The sequence below is a fragment of the Neovison vison genome, chromosome 11 (genome assembly GCF_020171115.1).
Source record: "Neovison vison isolate M4711 chromosome 11, ASM_NN_V1, whole genome shotgun sequence".
Classification (NCBI taxonomy): domain Eukaryota; kingdom Metazoa; phylum Chordata; class Mammalia; order Carnivora; family Mustelidae; genus Neogale; species Neogale vison.
The window spans coordinates 196,043,147-196,062,120 of NC_058101.1; the positions used below are offsets into that span (position 1 = coordinate 196,043,147).

General features: G+C 38.7%; 1 protein-coding gene across 1 annotated transcript; it reads right to left on the minus strand.

Moving 5' to 3' along the window:
* Positions 1-3,913: 3,913 nt before the first annotated feature.
* On the minus strand, positions 3,914-18,329 carry TLR3 (toll like receptor 3). The gene is made up of 5 exons (XM_044225570.1): positions 18,014-18,329; positions 12,976-13,430; positions 10,883-11,074; positions 5,951-7,803; positions 3,914-5,712 (listed from the first exon to the last, which is right to left on the minus strand). Exons 2-5 carry the CDS (start codon positions 13,417-13,419, stop codon positions 5,484-5,486), a joined length of 2,718 nt encoding a protein of 905 aa, XP_044081505.1. The 5' UTR covers positions 13,420-13,430; positions 18,014-18,329; the 3' UTR covers positions 3,914-5,483.
* Between the last annotated feature and the right edge of the window lie 645 nt (positions 18,330-18,974).

Sequence of the window (18,974 nt, forward strand, 5' to 3'; positions counted from 1 at the left end):
AGAAGGGCCAAGAGCATCCCATGAAAGAAAGAGCCAGCCACCCAGCATGATGTTGCCAAGGCCCAGAGGCCAGATTATATCCATACTGGGCAAGGGTAGCCATCTCTCCTTGATGTCCCTTCATTCCTCTGTGTTCTGAACTCCCAAGATTCTAGGGGTGCTCAGCTAGCCAGTGGGAAAGCAGGTAGAGTGAGGAGAGAGACAAGAAACCAACACCATCTACCCCTTCAGTGGGTCTTCCAGCAGAAGGAAGCAGACCCCAGCTGGAGAAGTAGAGGAGCCTAACAGGTCAAGAGTTTGTTCTTACTACTGAACCAGAGGTTGGTGATGATGAGCTTGGGCAACCCTCTGTACGATCTCAGAATGTCTGAAGAGCTCTAGGACAAGCCTGAGGCTTCATCCAGATGGTAGAATTTTCTTAAAAAGAGCTTGAGAGGAAGAAAGACTAATCCAGTTTCCTGTTTGTACTTTACTGAGCACAGTGTTTTCACTAGGCCAGTTCTACAGGTCTCAGATGGTGGACATGAACCACGGGGCCTGTCCAGCTCGGCTCTTCAGGAAACAGCATTTTCTCTACCTGGTTTTGCTGCATGGCCACAGCATGGATATCACCCCAAACTGGGCCAAATGGGGGGCTTTCCTGAGGGTGTAGAAACTGGGATTGTGGACATGAACTGGGTGCCTAAGCCATCCCAGGCACCCCCTCTTCTAGCAGTACAAACCAAGGGCATTAACTAATGTAGAGAGAGGAGTAAGGATGAGATGTGGTGGTGTTTGAGCCCCTGTTGGTTCTCCTTGACAGCTGGTTGTATCTCTGCCCTTTTCTTGTTTGGTTGTAGACCACAAACTCTCTTCCTTTTTGCCTAAACAATGCTGAGTTTCTGGCCCTTGCAACCATGTGCTTGCTAAGATGAAACGGTATCTCTTCAAGGAACCACAGAGATACCTGCATTAAAAGCTACTGAGAAAAACAAAGAGCAGTGGCTGAGATCCAGAAGCCGGCCCAGCACTCACCGCTGGGCCATGTTGTCCTCTTACAGGACAGAAACATCCCTGCAGAATACCAAACTCAGACAAGGCGATGCCGACACCAGAAAACGAGACAAAGTGTGATCACTTCCTAATTTTGCATAAGCACAGACAAAAATAAGGTCACCATGCCACCTTCAAAATATCATAAACACTTCTTGGCTAAGCAGCTGCTACTTCTTTACCAAGTACAACTTTATCCCGGTTCTAGTCTCTTCTCTCTACAGATAAGCTTTATTGAGATAAAGGTGCCCCCTCTCTATCAGCCTCACAGAATTTCCCCCTCTCTAACAGCAGGAAATCTAGAAGGAAACTCTGCTTCCATAAGCCCTCCCCCAAATCACCCAAGGAAAGCCCAAATCTTTCACATACCTTCTTACTGAAATTCCTCCCACCCCACCCCATCTCCATGCTGTGTATCCTCCTTTATTTTGGTGAGTAATAAAACCCAACTTGTTCTTGACTGGGAGACACTGACACTCTTAAAGATCTTTGAGTGTTTGTATGTGTTTGTTTTTAATGTTGGCTTCCTATGAAGCTTTTTGTCTTCCAGAATGTCTAGAAGAGACTTTACTTAAAAAAAAAAAAATGGTTGGAAGCTTGAAGACGTACTTAAAGGAACCAGTTGAGCTACAGATACTTTAATTTTTAAATACCTTGGAAGGTGTTGTGGATGCTGTAGTGACCGGCTGAGATCTCACCTTCGGGACCCGGGGACCTATTCCTCCAGCTGCCGGGTGAGTTCATCCCTCTGTATCCCTCTGTTTCCCAACTGAGCTCCTCCTTTGGAATTGCCTTTGGGCAAAGCTTTTTGCTCAAGGGCAGGCTTCCTCCCTAGGACTGCCTACATCCAATATTGATTGGCTGAGATGAGGGTAAAGTGGGTCAGCCCCCTTTCTGGCGTGAAACCTGTAGGGCCATTCCCCCTGGGGTCTGCTAGGACCTCTGCTGCCACCCATGCCTGCATCACAGTTCATCATTCTCCCTCTTCCCAATCCAGTTGATTTCATTCCCTCATAAATCAGAGCATACCCCCAAGCCTGCTGCAGGTACCTCCCCATCCCAGGGTCTATTTCCTGGGGAACCAACTCAAGATAAAAGGGAGCTAAGATTTCAAAACTGGCTACCCAGCCATTTTCACACAGACCTAGAAAAGTTCCATCATTGAAAAGTCCCATGACTCCTGCCCAATGTACGCAAGATGGCTTGTTGAGCAGGTGGGGGGAAGTCACATGACAACACCAGTGTCTCCCTTGCACAGGCAGATGGAGCAAGGCTGAGGACTTGCAAGAGCTAAAAATGGCTAATATATCACCTAGCGTAATTAGCAATTACTGACCCATTGTTTGGCCTTTTTTGGGGGGGGTTACCTTAATATGGGTCTCCACATTTGTAGGAAAAAAATAAGTTCTTTAAGTCTCTTTTGTTGATGTGGGAGTACGCCTGGCTGGTTGGACTGTCCAGTTAGAAGTTACATCCTCTATTCAACTAGTTGTCGCATAAATCTAAGTCATAGTCACAAGAAGGAACATTATTATAATTTCTGGTTTTGCCAACTGAAACCCATAAAGTTACAATTTCAAAACACCTGACTCCTTAAATCTAAATTCCTTTGCCATGCTCTTTGCAACATGGTTGCCTCCTCTGTGGCATCCCTGGGATCATCCAACACCAAGGTTATGCCTCCCTCCCTTCCATCTCACTGTTCATTCTGCCACCTGCCTCCTCACTCAACGAAATCCTACCCACTTTGAAGGGTCTGATCCTCTTCCATGGAGCCTTTTGTTCAGGTCCGTCTTTGATAGTCCCTTCCTACCCTAACTCTTCTTGCCTCGCTTTCTACAACTTGGCTCATATCCTATCGGGTTCGCATGTGGCAAGCCCATGTAGCTGCCCCATGAATACTATTTTTATAATAGCTGTATTAATATATAATTCATATGCCATAAAATTCACCTGTTTTGAGAATATGATTCAATAATTCTTAGTAAAAACTTACAGGGTTGTACAATCATTACCACATTCCAATTTTAGAACATTTTCATCACCCCCAAAATCTCTTGTACCACCTGTATTTACTCCCTATTCCCATCCCTAGGTCCAGACAACCAATAGTCTGCTTTCTGCCTCTATAGATTGCAAGAAATATTTTTTAAGCTCTTCCTATGGAACATTCTTTACATTTTCCAATGACCACCATCACTCACTATTGAGTTCCCTTTGCAAATAACCCAAAGTAGACATTTGAATAATTAGAACTTGTTAAATAAAACAAGTTAAATAAAACAATAAAACTTGTTAATAAAACAAATTGATAGCATTTACCCCTCCTCAATAACAAATTGATAGCATTTACTTCTCATTACAATCAAACAAGTTGTCATTTTTAGGTAAAATCTAAATTCCTAAATTTATCTTTAACTCAATGTTGATTCAGCTGGAATTTGTTTTGAAAGTGAAAAACAGGAAGAAGATGGAGTGAACAGATAATATTATGGCACCTTGAGAGCAGTCAAACAAGTCACTTTGCTCTTGGAAATTAAATAGGTCAGACAAACATCCTTTTCTGCACTTCCCTTGTTTGGAACCCCAGGGACGAGGACTCCCCCTGAGAACAATTATAAAGGACAGCTTACAGAAGTTCAGGATGTTTCTTCCTGTGTAGGTCAAACACAAGTCAAGGCTCACACCTTTTATTAGCTTGATTTATATTCAGTTAAATGGGCCATCTCTTGTGCATCTCCTCATCTATTCAACAACTTCAAGAAAATCACATTTGAACTCAATTTAAATTGTGGCCATTTGATCAACCATCTTATAGGCAAATAAGTAAGAGAATGAGAGCCTTTTCACAAACTGATGAAACATTAATTCATAATAAAAATTCACTTAGAAATATTTTAATGAAATTGAGACCATTGATACATAGATAACATACAAAGCACATCAAGAAAAATAGTCATTGTGAATCTTATTTTGGCATCATAAAAATTTAATTTAATTTAATTTATTTATTTGCTTGTTTGTTTGTTTATAGTTTATCATGCCAAAATAGAACAAGATTATTTCATGGGCAATAAACACATTTTAACAAAAAAAAAGCTATAAAACAAGTGTCTTGTGGGCAAGGCTGATGTATAATGGGAAAGTGAAAATGAGTCCTCCGCACATTCACATTGTTGAGAGATATAGACTCTTTCGGAACCAACAATGTAGTGAATATTACTTCTTGCAAGGTTCTGTGAGCTTAGCCCTGAGAATACTGAGCAATTTCAATCAAAGTTCCAAAATGTGACACCTCAAATATTCCCTAAATTTAGCAAAGAGGTGCTTCTAATATAGAAATTAACTCAGCTTTATCATTTCAACCCTCTCTTATATTTAAATACCAGAACTATAAAAGTTTTAAAAAGCTCTGCTTGTCTATTTCCATAATTAGATTCTTTTCATTGTAAGAAAAAAATAAAATTTAAAATAATAGTCTTTCTAGAGAAAGACTAATATGTACACAGCATATATTACATGATAATATATTTCATGTGAATGTACTATACCATGGTCATCATTAATTATATGAGATTATTTAAGATTTTGTTTATTATCATAATTTTCAAGATCAGGAGTCAAAGAATCTCAGTGGGACCAAATGATTTGACCAGGGCCATCTCCTGAGCCTATGACTAAGAGAAAAGAGTATTTTATTTCTACAAAGCCAATCTACTAATTAATGTTCAGGAAGCAAGCCTTTCTGTAATCCTTTTTTTTTTTTTTTGTAATACTTCTAAATAAGAGAATTGTTTCTCTAACACCTATGGCAGAAACCCAAATATCAGGAAAATATAAGTAAGTATTTATTAAAATATTTATTTTACTAAGTGATCAAAATGAACCGCAAATGTTTTCTAACCATGAATCTGTATATTAAAATGGGATTTAACACTTAACAAAATTGACAGTGAGACAGGCACCACTAAAATAAAACCCTTCCAATTGAAAAAATACTATACCTAAGCTTTTAAAAATTGGGGTATGCATTTTAAATGTACTCTTTTACAGTTGAAATAATATTGTATCCAGTAAAACCATTATCTCTTATTCTACTATGAGTGCATCCAAAAAAAATCCAAATGTAATGGTCAGAAACCTTCTCATAATTCTATATTTTCTTTAAATGAGGAATGTTTTAAAACTTTTTTAAATTGTCTTAGACCTCAGTAACCAACTGTGCATTCGTTTGTAGAAGATATTCTTATATGTTTATTTTGGGTCCAATTAACTCAGCTGGTGATAAAAGACCAGCAATAGAGAGAGAGAGAAGAGACAGAATCGTGGGACAATGCTCTCTAAATATGAATAAACAGGTCAACATTATTTTCAAATAAAGCCTAAATTGACCGCAAAACTTTTTTAAGTTAGGAAAGTTACTCCTCTGTTACCTTAGTCTTGAAATAAATTTAATGTATTGAATTTCTAGATCCAAGTGCTACTTGCAATTTATGATGAAAGGCATTTATCCGTTCTTTCTGAACCGGCCAGTTCAAGATGCAGTGAGATTTAAACATTCCTCTTCGCAAACAGAGTGCGTGGTTCAGTTTATAATCTGGAATTTCCTCAAGAAAGATCAATATAATGGAATCCAGATTTTGTTCGATAGCTTGTTGAACTGCCTGGTGCACCTTGAATCTAGGAAAAAAATTATTAAAATATGTTATATATCAGTATACAGATTTTAACAGCCAAAAGCATGCATATCCTCCTTAAATTTGTTTTCATCTGTCCCTAATAATCAGCTTATTTTTTAAAGAAATTTATTTTTAAAATTCTTTGAGTTGTGAGTCATAATGTAAGTATATTTAATTAATATTTAAAAGCTCTATCAAAAAAATAAGTACACACTTAAAAGTTCACAATGTTCACCTACCTTTTGCATAATGGATCTTTTAATAGATTCTGTGTTATAACAAAAATAGTTTTTCTGCTTCTTTTGATGCTATTAACAATTGATTCAAGTTCAAGGACACCTGCCTCAAAGTCCCTCTCTTCGAGACAAAATTTGAGAGTTCGATCTTTTTCTTCCATCGGAGAGAAGTGTTCCCAGACCCAATCCCGATCTTTATAGGCATGAATTATATAAGCTGCATATTCAAACTGCTCTGGCTGTCTGTCTATTTCTTTGAAACCAAGAATTCGATGCACTAAAACATTCCAATAAAAAGATATCCTCCAGCCTTCAAAATGGATGAGCAGTACAAGGAAGATAAAAATCAATGAGACACTGGTATTTATTATGAAAAAGAGTTCAAAGGGGGCACTGTCTTTGCAGGGTGATACATCAAAAAGCATCACGCGAAAACCATGATATTGAGGGGGAGTATTGCAAAGGTAATGGCTTGATAGCTCAGAGATGTTGGTATGGGTCTTGTTAATCCAATTAACGAACCAGGCGATACTTTCACAGGTACAATCAAATGGATTAAAGCTCATATCTAAATTACTTAGGTTCCTGAAGGCTGGCCCAAAGACGTTCTTCTCAACTGATGTTATGAGATTCTTCTGAAGGTTCAATGACTTTAGAGATGCCTGATCATCAAAGACAGATGGTGGAAATATGTTTAAATTATTCAATCCTAAATCAATGCTCTTTAATTCAAGCAAGTCCTTGAATGCCTCTGCTGGGATCTCATCAAAGCCATTAGACTCTAAGTTAAGAATGTGGAGGTGAGAAAGACCCTTTAGAAAATGAACAGGACCACCGGGGTTTGCATGTTTCCATAGCCTTGCTAAGTTGTTATGCTGCAAATCCAGAACTTCTAGTTTCTCAAGACCCTCCAATAGTTCAGCATTTATGTTGGCTATATTGTTGTTGCTTAGATCGAGGATAGTCAAGTTCCGAAGAGGATGAAAAGGTGAAGGGGAGCTGTCCGCATTTCTAAGGGCCACTCTTCGGAGCATCAGTCGTCGGAGGCTTGGAACCAAGGCAAAAGAGTGGCTAGTCAGTTGCAGGCATTTGTTGTAGGAAAGGTAGATTTCAACAACATTTTCTAGACCTCTCCATTCTTGGCCCGTGAGCTCTTGTCCGATTTCATTAAGGCCAAGGTCGAGCACCTGTAGGTGGCCCAACCAAGAAAAAGCACCACTCTCTATTTTTGAGATTTTGTTTTTGGTTAGATTGAGTGAGACTAAAGGAGACTGAGCAAGGGACAAAAATGTTTCATTGGTTAAAGTTCTCAAACTTGCAAAGGAGTTGGAGAGACTTAAGTGCTTTAGCCTGATCAATCCCATGAACGTATTGCTTTTGATGCCTGGAAGGTTGTTGTCCCCCATGTTAAGATACTCCAAACGTTCTAGCCACTGAAAGGAAAAATCATCAATCTTGGGCTCCGACGCAAGGGAAATGCTTTGTTTAGCAAAAGAGTGTCGTAAATCCAGGTATCTCACGTTGAGAAGCCCATAAAAGGAACGAGAAAACAAATGCGCTATATTATTATATTCCAGGAAGAAATGTTCTAGATGTGGCAGCCAAGCCAGGGAATCGTTCTCAATCACTTTTAAGTTGTTGTGGGAAAGATCAAGCAAGGTGAGATTTGTGTGCTTTAGTCCAAAGAAAGTCATATTGCTGGTTCTGTACAGCTGGGAGTTACTCAGGTATAGATTCTGAATGCTTGTGTTTGACAGCTCCAAACAAAGCTTCTCTGTGAGGCTGGGGGTCAGCTGAGCATTGTTCAGAGAGAGGCCAAATAATTTTCCAATTGCATGAAAACACCCTGGAGAGATCTAAAGTGGGGCGGGGGGAGGAAAGGAGGTTAATAACCAAAACTCAGGGGCATCTGCAGGACTCTTGAAAAGCTTAAACAGTTCTTTACTTAGTCCCCTTCCCCTTCACTGTCTTCTCTGCATTCTTCCCTAGCCCTCCACCGCACAGCTCCTTACTCTCTGCCTGCAACACCCGCCTCCTGCCCAGCCCTTGCCTTTGTGGGCCACTGCTTACCTTCCATCCATCACGTAAGGGCCTTTTCTTTAGGGGGCCTTCCCTGACCTCCCAGTCTAGGTGAGGTTCCTAGTGCTTTCACTTGATCTCACTGAGTGTAAATGTGAGTAATAAGCTATTTGTAAAGTCACTGCCGGGGCAGGCCCTCTTTCGGTCCTGTTCTTATGAACACATGATATGAACAGGTAGATTGTATTATGAAACAGTGACGCACATACATACCCTTCTGTGATTCTGAGTTCCAGCCTTGCTTTTTGTCTTTCCCCTATGCTTTTTCCTCCTGACTCTACTTCATGATAGTGCCTCCAGCTCCCTCCTGCCCTGTCCCCACTCCCTCACCAGAAGCCTTGGCTGCTGCGGGACTCAGCACCAGAACAGACAACAGAAGGCAGGACAGAAGGAATCCAGAGAGGGGAGTAGCCAGTGCTGCGTGGTGGTTCGACACCAGGAGAGCAAAGAGACTCTAACGTCTACCATGTCATTTGTGAGATGTTGGGCTAATGGAAGAAAAGGCAAAAATGGGGAAGAAAGGGTACTGTACCATAAGAAGAGGGAATTGGACAACGAAGCAGGAAGTTATTGTATTAATTAGGATGAACTTACATGATAGCACTATTTTAAAGTAATCAACATTGAGTTTTTGAATCATCCTTAATGATATGGAGAATGTTCATGATACGATGTTACTGTTAAACAGCAGGATACACTGTTGCACAGGGAGGCCATACGGAACGGAAAAGTTGTCAAGAGCGTGGGCTCTGATCTAACACTGCCAGAAACCCAGTTCCGTCACCAGATGATCACTAGTGAGGCCTTGGGCAAGTTCCTCAACACTTCCTCATCTCAATGAGTTAGTTAAGAAAAAATAAAAATAAAAAAATAAATTATTAGATTTTGGAAAAGAACCAGTAGTGCAGTGGTTTAAGCAAGAAAGACCTGGGACAAATAAGGTAGACACACAGATTAAGAATCACTATTCTAGATAATAAAAATCAATTTGGTGTGACATACTTTCCATGAATGTTATTTGCCTTTATTTTTGCACTAGTATTAATATATAAAAAGATTATTTCAATGAAAATAGAAATTTCTATGCACACAAAAAGAATAAGTTAGTTTAGGATTATATAAATATATATATAGACACACAGTGTATTTTGAATTTGTACTCTGAAATCTACTTGCTGTTGTTTTTCTTATTATTACTTGGAGAAAAGCTGGAGATAAAAATACCCAAATGCTGGGGTGCCTGGGTGACTCAGAAGGTTAAGCCTCTGCCTTCGGCTCAGGTCATGATCTCAGGGTCCTGGGATCGAGCCCCGCATCGGGTTCTCTGCTAAGCAGTGAGCCTGCTTCCCTCCTTTCTCTGCCTGCCTCTCTGCCTACTTGTGATCTCTCTGTCAAATAAATAAATAAAATCTTTTAAAAGAATACCCAAATGCTAACATTGGCTGTCTCTGGACTGTGGACTTTTAGATGATTTTTATCCCCCCCCATTATTTACATATTTTATAAAACTTCTACAATAAATGTTCTAAATTTTAAAAAATGCTGTTCAAAACTTAGTATGAGTATTGCACAAAATATGTTCATTTGTTGTTTGTTTATATTTTATTATCTCAGAACCAATACACAGCCCATTTTTTTTTAATTTTATTTATTTATTTGAGAGAGAGAGACAGTGAGAGAGAGCATGAGTGAGGAGATGGTCAGAGAGCGAAGCAGACTCCCCATGGAGCTGGGAGCCCGATGTGGGACTCGATCCCGGGACTCCAGGATCACGCCCTGAGCCGAAGGCAGTCGTCTAACCAACTGAGCCACCCAGGCGTCCCTACACAGCCCATTTTTATTCTGAAAATTAATACAGCTTTTAAAAATCTGACTTAGTTTATGGTTTCCAATATTCTTATTCTCAGCCTCTAAAGGAATAAAATACAGATATATCTGTATATGAAAGTAGTTAATGAATTGAATATCATGGATCAAAGAGAAGGTCAGTTAGTTATATTCCATTATAAGAGGATTTTTATAATAATCTAATGTTAGTTATCATTTATGGAGCACTTACATGCCAGGTACTGCTAAATTCGTTACCATACAGCCTATGACATAGTGTTGTTATTATACCAGTTCTACAGCTGGGGAACTGGAGCATAAAGAACTTGAATAATTTGTCTGATTACACAATTACTAGGACAGGAAGCCCAGATGCAGAGCTAGCTAACCCAACTTTAAAGACTGTGCTCTTAACCATCATGCTATTTTAATTCTTTCAGAGATTTTGTGGGATAAATAGTACCATTTCCACTTTACAAATGAGGAAAGTAAGACCCAGAGAGGTTAAGTAGGTTCTCCAAGATCCAAGTACTGGTGTATAATTGGAACAGGGATTGTAACCCATTTCTTTTTTTTTTTTTTAGAAAATCCTTTTTTTTTTTTTTAAAGATTCTATTTATTTATTTGAGAGAGAGAGAGACAGTGAGAGAGAGCACGAGCGAGGAGAAGGTCAGAGAGCGAAGCAGACTCCCCATGGAGCTGGGAGCCCAATGCGGGACTCGATCCCGGGACTCCAGGATCACGCCCTGAGCCGAAGGCAGTCGTCCAACCAACTGAGCCACCCAGGCGTCCCTGTAACCCATTTCTGTTAGACAGCAGAGTCCCAGCTCCTAACTGCTACCAGGTCTCTCTTCTTGTGACAATGACATCAATGGCCCCAAGCAGGAAGTATGAAGGATTTCTGGGAGACGTGGCAAACATTATCACCCCTTTCTCTAGGGAATCTTTAAATTCGTATCCACTTGACACAGTGAGGGACTGTCCACACTTAAAAGGTAGAACACAAAATAATTTTACCTTACTTCTTACCTCTTTAATTGGATTTGATGACAACTCTAAATTTTTTAAAGAAGAATTACCAAGGAAATCAAGTTCTTCAGGTCTCAGTACTTTAATTTTATTATTTGATAACAGAAGCTCTTGGAGATTTTCCAGTTGGAGCTGACTTCCTAATTTAGTAGACGACAAACCATTATGAGATAGATCTAATTTGATTAAATTCTGAGAAAGAAAAAAGATGGATATAAGTTAGAGTCTGGCCTCCAAAAATAGCTCCTTTAAATGTACCTGAATTTTAGAAATAACTTAGAAGTAACAGCAAAATATTATTTCTATTATTCTATAGAAAACTGACAGTAAGAGTAATAAAAAATCTTTGTTCCTTCCATGTTTATGCAAGTGGTGGGTATTCATCCTTTCTGATGGTTGGGTAAAGCAGAGAAAGACAATTATCACATGGTTTTGCTCATATGTGGACCATAAGGAATAGCACAGAGGACATTAGGGAAAGGAAGGGAAAACTGAAGGGGGAGAAATCAAAGGGAGAGGTGAACCGTGAAAGACTACGGACTCTGGGAAACAAAGTGAGGGTTTCAGAGGGGAGGGAGATAGGGAGATGGGGTCGCCCGGTGATGGGTATTAAGGAGGGCACATGTTCTAATGAGCACTGGATGTTATACACAAATAATGAATCATTGAACACTACATCAAAAACTAATGATGTACTGTATGGTGACTAACATAACAAAAAAAAAAAAAAGAAAGAAAAAAAATCTGTTGTGATTGAAAGTACCATTGTTGCAAAGGCTTTGTTTCTTACTGCAAGAATCATTTAAAAAAGAATTATTTTATTTCTCTTAACAAAATAAAAGGACTTAAGCTCATTTATTCATGATATAAGGAGTATTCATAATAATAATTTCTTTACGATGTAAGGAATATTCTTGTGGCTTACCAAGCACAGGGTGTCATGCATCAGCCTTGAAACTAAACAGAAAAAAAAGAAGAAAAAATTTTCTTCTTAAAGAAGTATGAGTAGAACTTTGCTGTCCATGAAATCCTAAAAAGATTTTTATGTTGAGAAAGATTGGTAGTTATGTAAGTTTTGCATCATGACTAGTACAGAATATTCATTTTAGTTTGTTTAGTGGGTGCCGTGGGACATTTTACCTCCCTTGTGCTACATTTTAACACATGAAGTTCTACTCAGGTGAAGGTAATGAAAAGCTGATATATATTAGGACAGAATCTTATGTATCACATAATAAACAGAGTAAGAATTTTATTTATGTTTTAAAAATAAAAGAGCATTTTGCCAAAGATTACTCTAACCAGATTTTGAGGACTTGGTGTACATGACAAATCATCCACTTCAGCATCTAAGGAGGCACAAGAAAGAATTTTCAAATCACTGGCAAGCAAGTCATTTTATAAATGTTTCTAAGCATATTTAAGTTTGTACACTAATTTTGGGACATGAGGTCAAAGAATGCCAATTTTTTTCTAGGTCCATAAAATGAACAAGACCGGGTTTAAAAAATGGCTTTGGTTTAAGAAAAGTGCTTAATAATTCTCTCAGATTGAGAGACAATAACATACATTTTCTCAGATGCAAAAGTCAAGTAAAGTACTGGGGAAAAAAAAAAGATGGTGGCCGTTGGTAAAGCAATATTGTAAAGAGATTTTGTAAATCAAGAGTACATAATTTTTTATTGAACAATTTGCTTTATCATCTATCAATTTGTTAACTTCATTTAAGTCAGAATTTGGATATGGCTTTTTTTTTATTACTGTGGGTAATTTATTTGCTCTTTTCCTTGTGGTATATTCTGATTCTTCTCTGGTTATGACAGATCAGATTCTTTTTTCATCTCTACCTCTTGTACCTAAGTTGAATTTTTAATGGGAGGGAGCAAGAGAGGCAAAGTTCCTTAAAATTAAGGCTGAAATTGATTTAAGACGCTATTTTCCCTTTTGAAAACATTTTCAAACATAAATGGCCATACTTGCATGGGAGGTCCCCCTCTTTCCACTTGAGTGAGATTGGTTTTCTTACTCTTCACCTTGATATTGAGATAACATATTTTAAATTTCTTATAGGGAGATGAACCTTTCCATCTTACCTTCAGGCTTTGAAAGGGATTGTTTTGAATATTCTTGATGGCATTGGACATTAGGTGGAGTTCTGTCAAGTTCATACAGAAGACAAAAGTTTGGTCGGAAAGGTGAGATAGCTCATTGTGTTGGAGGTTCAAACTTTCCAGCAGGGGGAGTTTTTGGCACAATTCTGACTCCAGTTTTGAGATAGAGTTGTAGCCTCCATCCAAGATAGTAAGTTGGCTATATCTTGTAAAGTTGGCAGCTGGTAATCTTCGGAGCTGATTATGGGTGAGATTCAACACTGTTATGTTTGCCGGGAGGTCATCAGGCACTTGAGTCAACTTCAGATGACTGCAGTCAGCCACTTCGTGTCTAACGACACATTTATGGGTAGAGGATGTACAGAGAACCCACAGGGACAGCAGTCCCCAAAAGAAGTAGATATGAAAAGGTGAACTCTGGTTCATATTTCTCCCCTCTAAAAGAAACGTAAACAAGTAAGAGACAACATTAGTAACATAGGCTTTCATAGGTATTGGTATATTCTTTAAAAAACAGATAACCAAAAGTGACTATATATGATCTTTTTACTCACAACTTCTACAGAATACAAGCATCTATTCTATAATCAATATTTCAAATGGAAATAATTCAAATAGCACAGAAGTAAAAAAATGGAGCATACAAAATCCCTCTTCACTTTTCACCTTTACCCCAGTTTCAATGCAGCGTCTTTAAAAATTTTTTTTAAATTTAAATTCAGTTAATTAATATATAATGTGTTATTGGTTTCAGAGGTAGAGCTCAATGATGCATCAGTCTTACATAACACCCAGTGCTCATTACATCACGTGCCCTCCTTAATGTCCATCAGCCAATTACTCCATCCCCATCCCCATCCCCTCCAGCAACCCTTAGTTTGTTTTCTGTGATTAAGAGTCTCCGACATTTGTCTCCTTCCCTGATTTTGTCTTGTTTTATTCTTTCCTCTTTTCTCCTGTGAAATTCTGTTTTGTTTTAAATTCCACATACGAGTGAAATCATATGATAATCGTCTTTCTCTGATCGACATATTTCACTAAGCATAATACCCTCTAGTTCCATCCACATCATTGCAACTCAATACAGTGTCTTGTTGAAAGAAACATGATACGTGATTTCATTTCTATAACACCAAGATCAATTAGCTTCTTAATCATACTCTTGGGTAAATGGCTGGTTTGGAGGGATATCTCTGACCCCTTCTCTTGGGTTATCATCTTGGAATCCATTCCACCATGTTCCTAGGTTAATGTCACCATGGTGGATCTCAGTACCTTCTTTCTTGAAATATTTTTGTTTTGTTTTGACAAAAGTATCTGCTTGAGTAACTTTTCTTTTTCTTTTCTTTTCTTTCTTTTTTTTTTTTTAAGATTTTAAAATTTATTTATTTGACAGAGAGAGACATCACAAGTAGGCAGAGAGATAGGCAGAGGGGGGGGGGAAGCAGGCTCCCCGCTGAGCAGAGAGCCCGAAGTGGGGCTCGATCCCAGGACCCTGGGATCATGACCTGAGCCGAAGGCAGAGGCTTTAACCCACTGAGGCACCCAAGCACCCCTCAAAATACTTTTTATGCAAAATCGTTAAGGCATTATTCCATTGTCTTCAATGTCTTCAGTATCCACTGTTGCTAAAAAGAAATCATGCCCATCTGGTTTTCTTTTCTTTATATAAAAGATACCTTTACTTTTACTCTCTGTTTTCTCTTTGAAAGTATCTTTTTCTTTATCCTCAGTATGTAAAATTTCACAAGGATATTTCATGCTATATCTTTCCTCTAAAATGTAGCTATACACCTTAAGGCATTTTCAGTCCGAGGATTCATGTCTTCTTAAATTTTTAGCTTTCTTTTTTTTTTTTTTTAAGATTTTATTTATTTATTTGACAGACAGAGATCACAAGTAGGCAGAGAGGCAGGCAGAGAGAGAGAGAGAGGGGGAAGCAGGCTCCCTGCTGAGCAGAGAGCCCAACTCGGGGCTCGATCCCAGGACCCTGAGACCATGACCTGAGCCGAAGGCAGAGGCTTAACCCACTGAGCCACCCAGGCGTCCCTGTCAGTTCTATGCCAATACCCCGTTGTTTTGATTACCATGGCCTATAGTAAACCTTGAATTCCGAAGTGTAAATCCTTCCATTTGTTATTCTTTTCCTAGGTTGTTGTTGTTTTTTTTTTTTTCCTGTGGCACGGTTGATAGGAATTATTTGAAATAGTTTTACTTATTATTTAATTAATTATTCCTCCTAACTGGAGTATACAGTTACAATAGTAGAGGACACGTCATCTTTGCTCTGTACTGCTTTACCTGCGTCTAGAAAAGTGACTGGACCATATCGAATGTTGGATAAGTACATGTTGACTGAATAGCTTTCCCTGGGCAGTTAATCAGCTCAAGAGAACCTTTCTTACCTCTGTCAATGGTCCCAACTTTATTTAGGTGGGATATATGCCTAATGTGATAGTCTCTGGTATGATCATTTACCTAGTTTCACTTTCAGATATTTAAAAATATCAAACACATCTTCAGTGTATGGAGCCGGATCAATAAAAATGATAATTAAATAAGTTAGTTTTTCGTAGATCTAAAAGTCATGTCACAAAAGAATTCCAGAAAAGTTTTAAAAAATAAAATCATTTTAGAGAATTAATTGTAAGAAAATAGAACTAGTGCAAGTATTTATAATTGTTCTAATTGGCTTTTAAAATATAGTGGTTTTACTTTTTTTTTTTTTTAGATTTTATTTATTTATTTGACACACTGAGAGAGATCACAAGTAGGCAGAGAGGCAGGCAGAGAGAGAGGGGGAAGCAGGCTCCCTGCCGAGCAGAGAGTCCGATGCAGGACTTGATCCCAGGACCCTGAGATCATGACCTGAGTGGAAGGCAGAGGCTTTAACCCACTGAGCCACCTAGGTGCCCAATAGTGGTTTTACTTTACTTTTATTCTAATCTAGTTCTCAGAGATAGAAGAAAAGTCAGTTTCTATTAATTATTTTATGGCCTTTATAATACTGGCATTAAGTATTGTGAAAGCCATACTCAATTTTATATTTATAGGCTATGACAAAGATCACAACCCAACTAGGAAGCCCCTCACCAAACTGCTCAGGTATATGAAAAGTTTAGAGCTGAAAATGAATACATTCTGGAAATCAGGGACTAATTTACCAAATCTGACTTCTCTGAAATCCTCCCAAACCTCTCTTCCTTGTACTATAAGTGCTTCTACTTTTATTTACAACTCACCCAAACAGTACTGCAATATAATCTCCTCCTTGTCTGGGTGACATTTCTCTGTTTTAGAACGGAAATAGAGATCAGAATTACTGAAAAGGACTAATCTATTTACAAAGAATATACCTGAAGGACTGAAAGACATTCCCAGATCTGAAAATACATTCATCACATGGAAAAGTACATCACCAAATGGTAGGTAGGAAGAGTGAAAAAGGAAAATCCACAGAGCGAATCTTAGGAAACTTCAGAATTGTGACCATTCAAAAGAAAAAAAAAATCTTAAAACCTTCAAAGGGGAACATATGATCAATTACTTCCAAATGAAGAAGATCCTGTATGGTGGAATACTTTTCATTAGCAACATCAGCCACTAGAAAACAATCGTGATGAGCTTTCAAAATGATCAGGGGAAACAATTTTGAACCTAAAATTTCATTTCTGCCGAACAACTCAAGATAAGGGGCAAAGCATTTTGAAATATGCAAAGATTCAGTAAGTTTATAACTATGCAAATTGTATGCAAAAATTATTCTGGAATTTGCTCCAGGGAAATAAATGAGAATACAGTTAGAGGATGAAGCAGACAGGAAAAAATTGCTATTGTATGAGACAGAAGCAAAGAAAGCTAAAAAGATGGGAAATAGACACTCAGTGGGTCTTGCAGTTTTGGAAAGGCCTTTCAGGGTGCATAGAATTACATGTGTCTGTCCAAGTGAGTCATAATATTGCATCATGATGAAGACATTTGGTCTGGAACCAGACTGGATGGGAGTTAGAGCTAATCCCTGCTTAGTTTGGATTCTCCGTTTTGGTTCGCACACTTCATAATATTTTCTCCCCGTGAGTGTATACAGATAACACCTAACTGCAGACACACACCAACACACAATCCTATCGTGAAACTGCAAGATAACTTCCTGAGCTACTCCTGCTCCAGGCTGACTCGGATTTCCTCCTCCGACTCACCTGCATTTACCAGTGTTGTGGGGAATGATCCTTCTGATCTTCCTATACATCTCAATGCCTATCCACTTGTCCCTTTCCTCTACTTTCCTTTATGAGGTCAAAGAAAACCACTTTTGTACTCCCAGGAGCACCTGAAGTGTTTTCTCCTTTTCAAGCACAATATCACAAAATGCCAGCTCCTGTCTCCTTTCTGCCAACAAATCTGAGAAAAGGAGAGAAACTCTTTCAAGCCCAGAGGGCTCTGTAACTTTAAGACAAAGATACAATTTAATTAATTAATTAAGTAATTAATTTGAGAGAGAAAGGGCACCTCAGCAGGGGGTTGGGGAGGGGAGACAGAGAGACAGAAGGAAAAGCAGACTCCTCACTGAGCAAGGCGTCCCAAACTGGGCTTGATCCCAGAACCTGATCTGGGATCATGACCTGAGCCAAAGGTAGACACTTAACCAACTGAGCCACCCAGGCCCCCCCAAAGATATGATTTTTTTTTTTTAAAAAAAGGCTATTGCAAAATGATCTCCATAAATTTCCTAACGTGCTTTTCCAGGTCCAGAAATCCACAAAGGAAAAAAAGCCAACTCGTTATTGTACAAAGTATTAGATTATGTTAATTATAAATTCCTGCTATTATATGTACTCTGAGTTACGATACACTTCTCCCCACACCTCTGTCATCTCGCTTTCCTTCTGTTCTCCTGTTGATTCTGACTCGATTTCAAGCACCAGATCAAAGAAAGACCAAAGAATGCTAAAACGGACGTGCAGTCCCAGCTCTAGCCAACAGGACAGACCGGATCCCAGTAAGAATTTTAAAGATCTACCTTCATTTACTCTGATAGCAGCTGGCCGTTCCTTTTTTCATTAGTCCAAATCCAGTCGTTTCCTCCAGGGACGGGCGGCATATTTGCTGCAATCTCGAAAGTGAAACTAAAAAGGGGAAAAAAAAAAAAAAGGCAAGCTTCTTACAGTTCTTGGATTCTAACAAGGGCAAAAAGGGAAAAAACACATATCACATATCAGCAAGAGAAATACTAAACTGCTTCTCAAAAAATGTCTTGCTTTTCTGCTTTGGGTACAGTCCCTTGGGTTTTACTAAAAGGGTCACAGATTTAGCAACAGAGAAGTTGAAAAAAGTGGGAGCTCCGTTGGTGTGGGCAGGGCTAGTACTCTAGAGGTTAGCAGGTATCTGTGAGTGAATTCCTCTATTTTTTCAGAAGACTGATGCAGAACTGTCAGAACCTAGTAGAGCGTGGTCAGAGTGAGAAAAAACCTCAATCCCTAATCAAAGCTGAATACTTTCACTTCCCTTATCTTCTAAGCAACCCAGGAAGACAAGTAATGTGAATGTTAGCCTTTTAAGCCAAGTAGACACCTAGTTCACAACAGAGGAACTGCTCAAAGGTGCAAAGCCAAAAGCCAGTCCTAACTCATGCTACTCGTTTCCATAATCAGAGCCTGTTAGGGAGCAAACACGAACCCAGAGAAGTCCATTTTCACCAGTTAGTTCTCAATAAGCTTTCCTGACTTGTTAAAGGAATGTGCTTGTCAGGGAAAGGACACATTTCCCGTTATTGATATAATAGGATATAATATTACCAACCATATTGTTATATAGCAAAATAGAACACTTAGAAGGAACTGTAGAGACCACCTAATTTAACTCCCTTGTTTGAGAAATGAGGAAATAGCACCATGAGGGATTTGCCAAAGGCTATACCAAAGTTACTTCGTTATTCAAACAACTTTAGAAATAAAACAGCTTCGTTATTCAAACAACTTTAG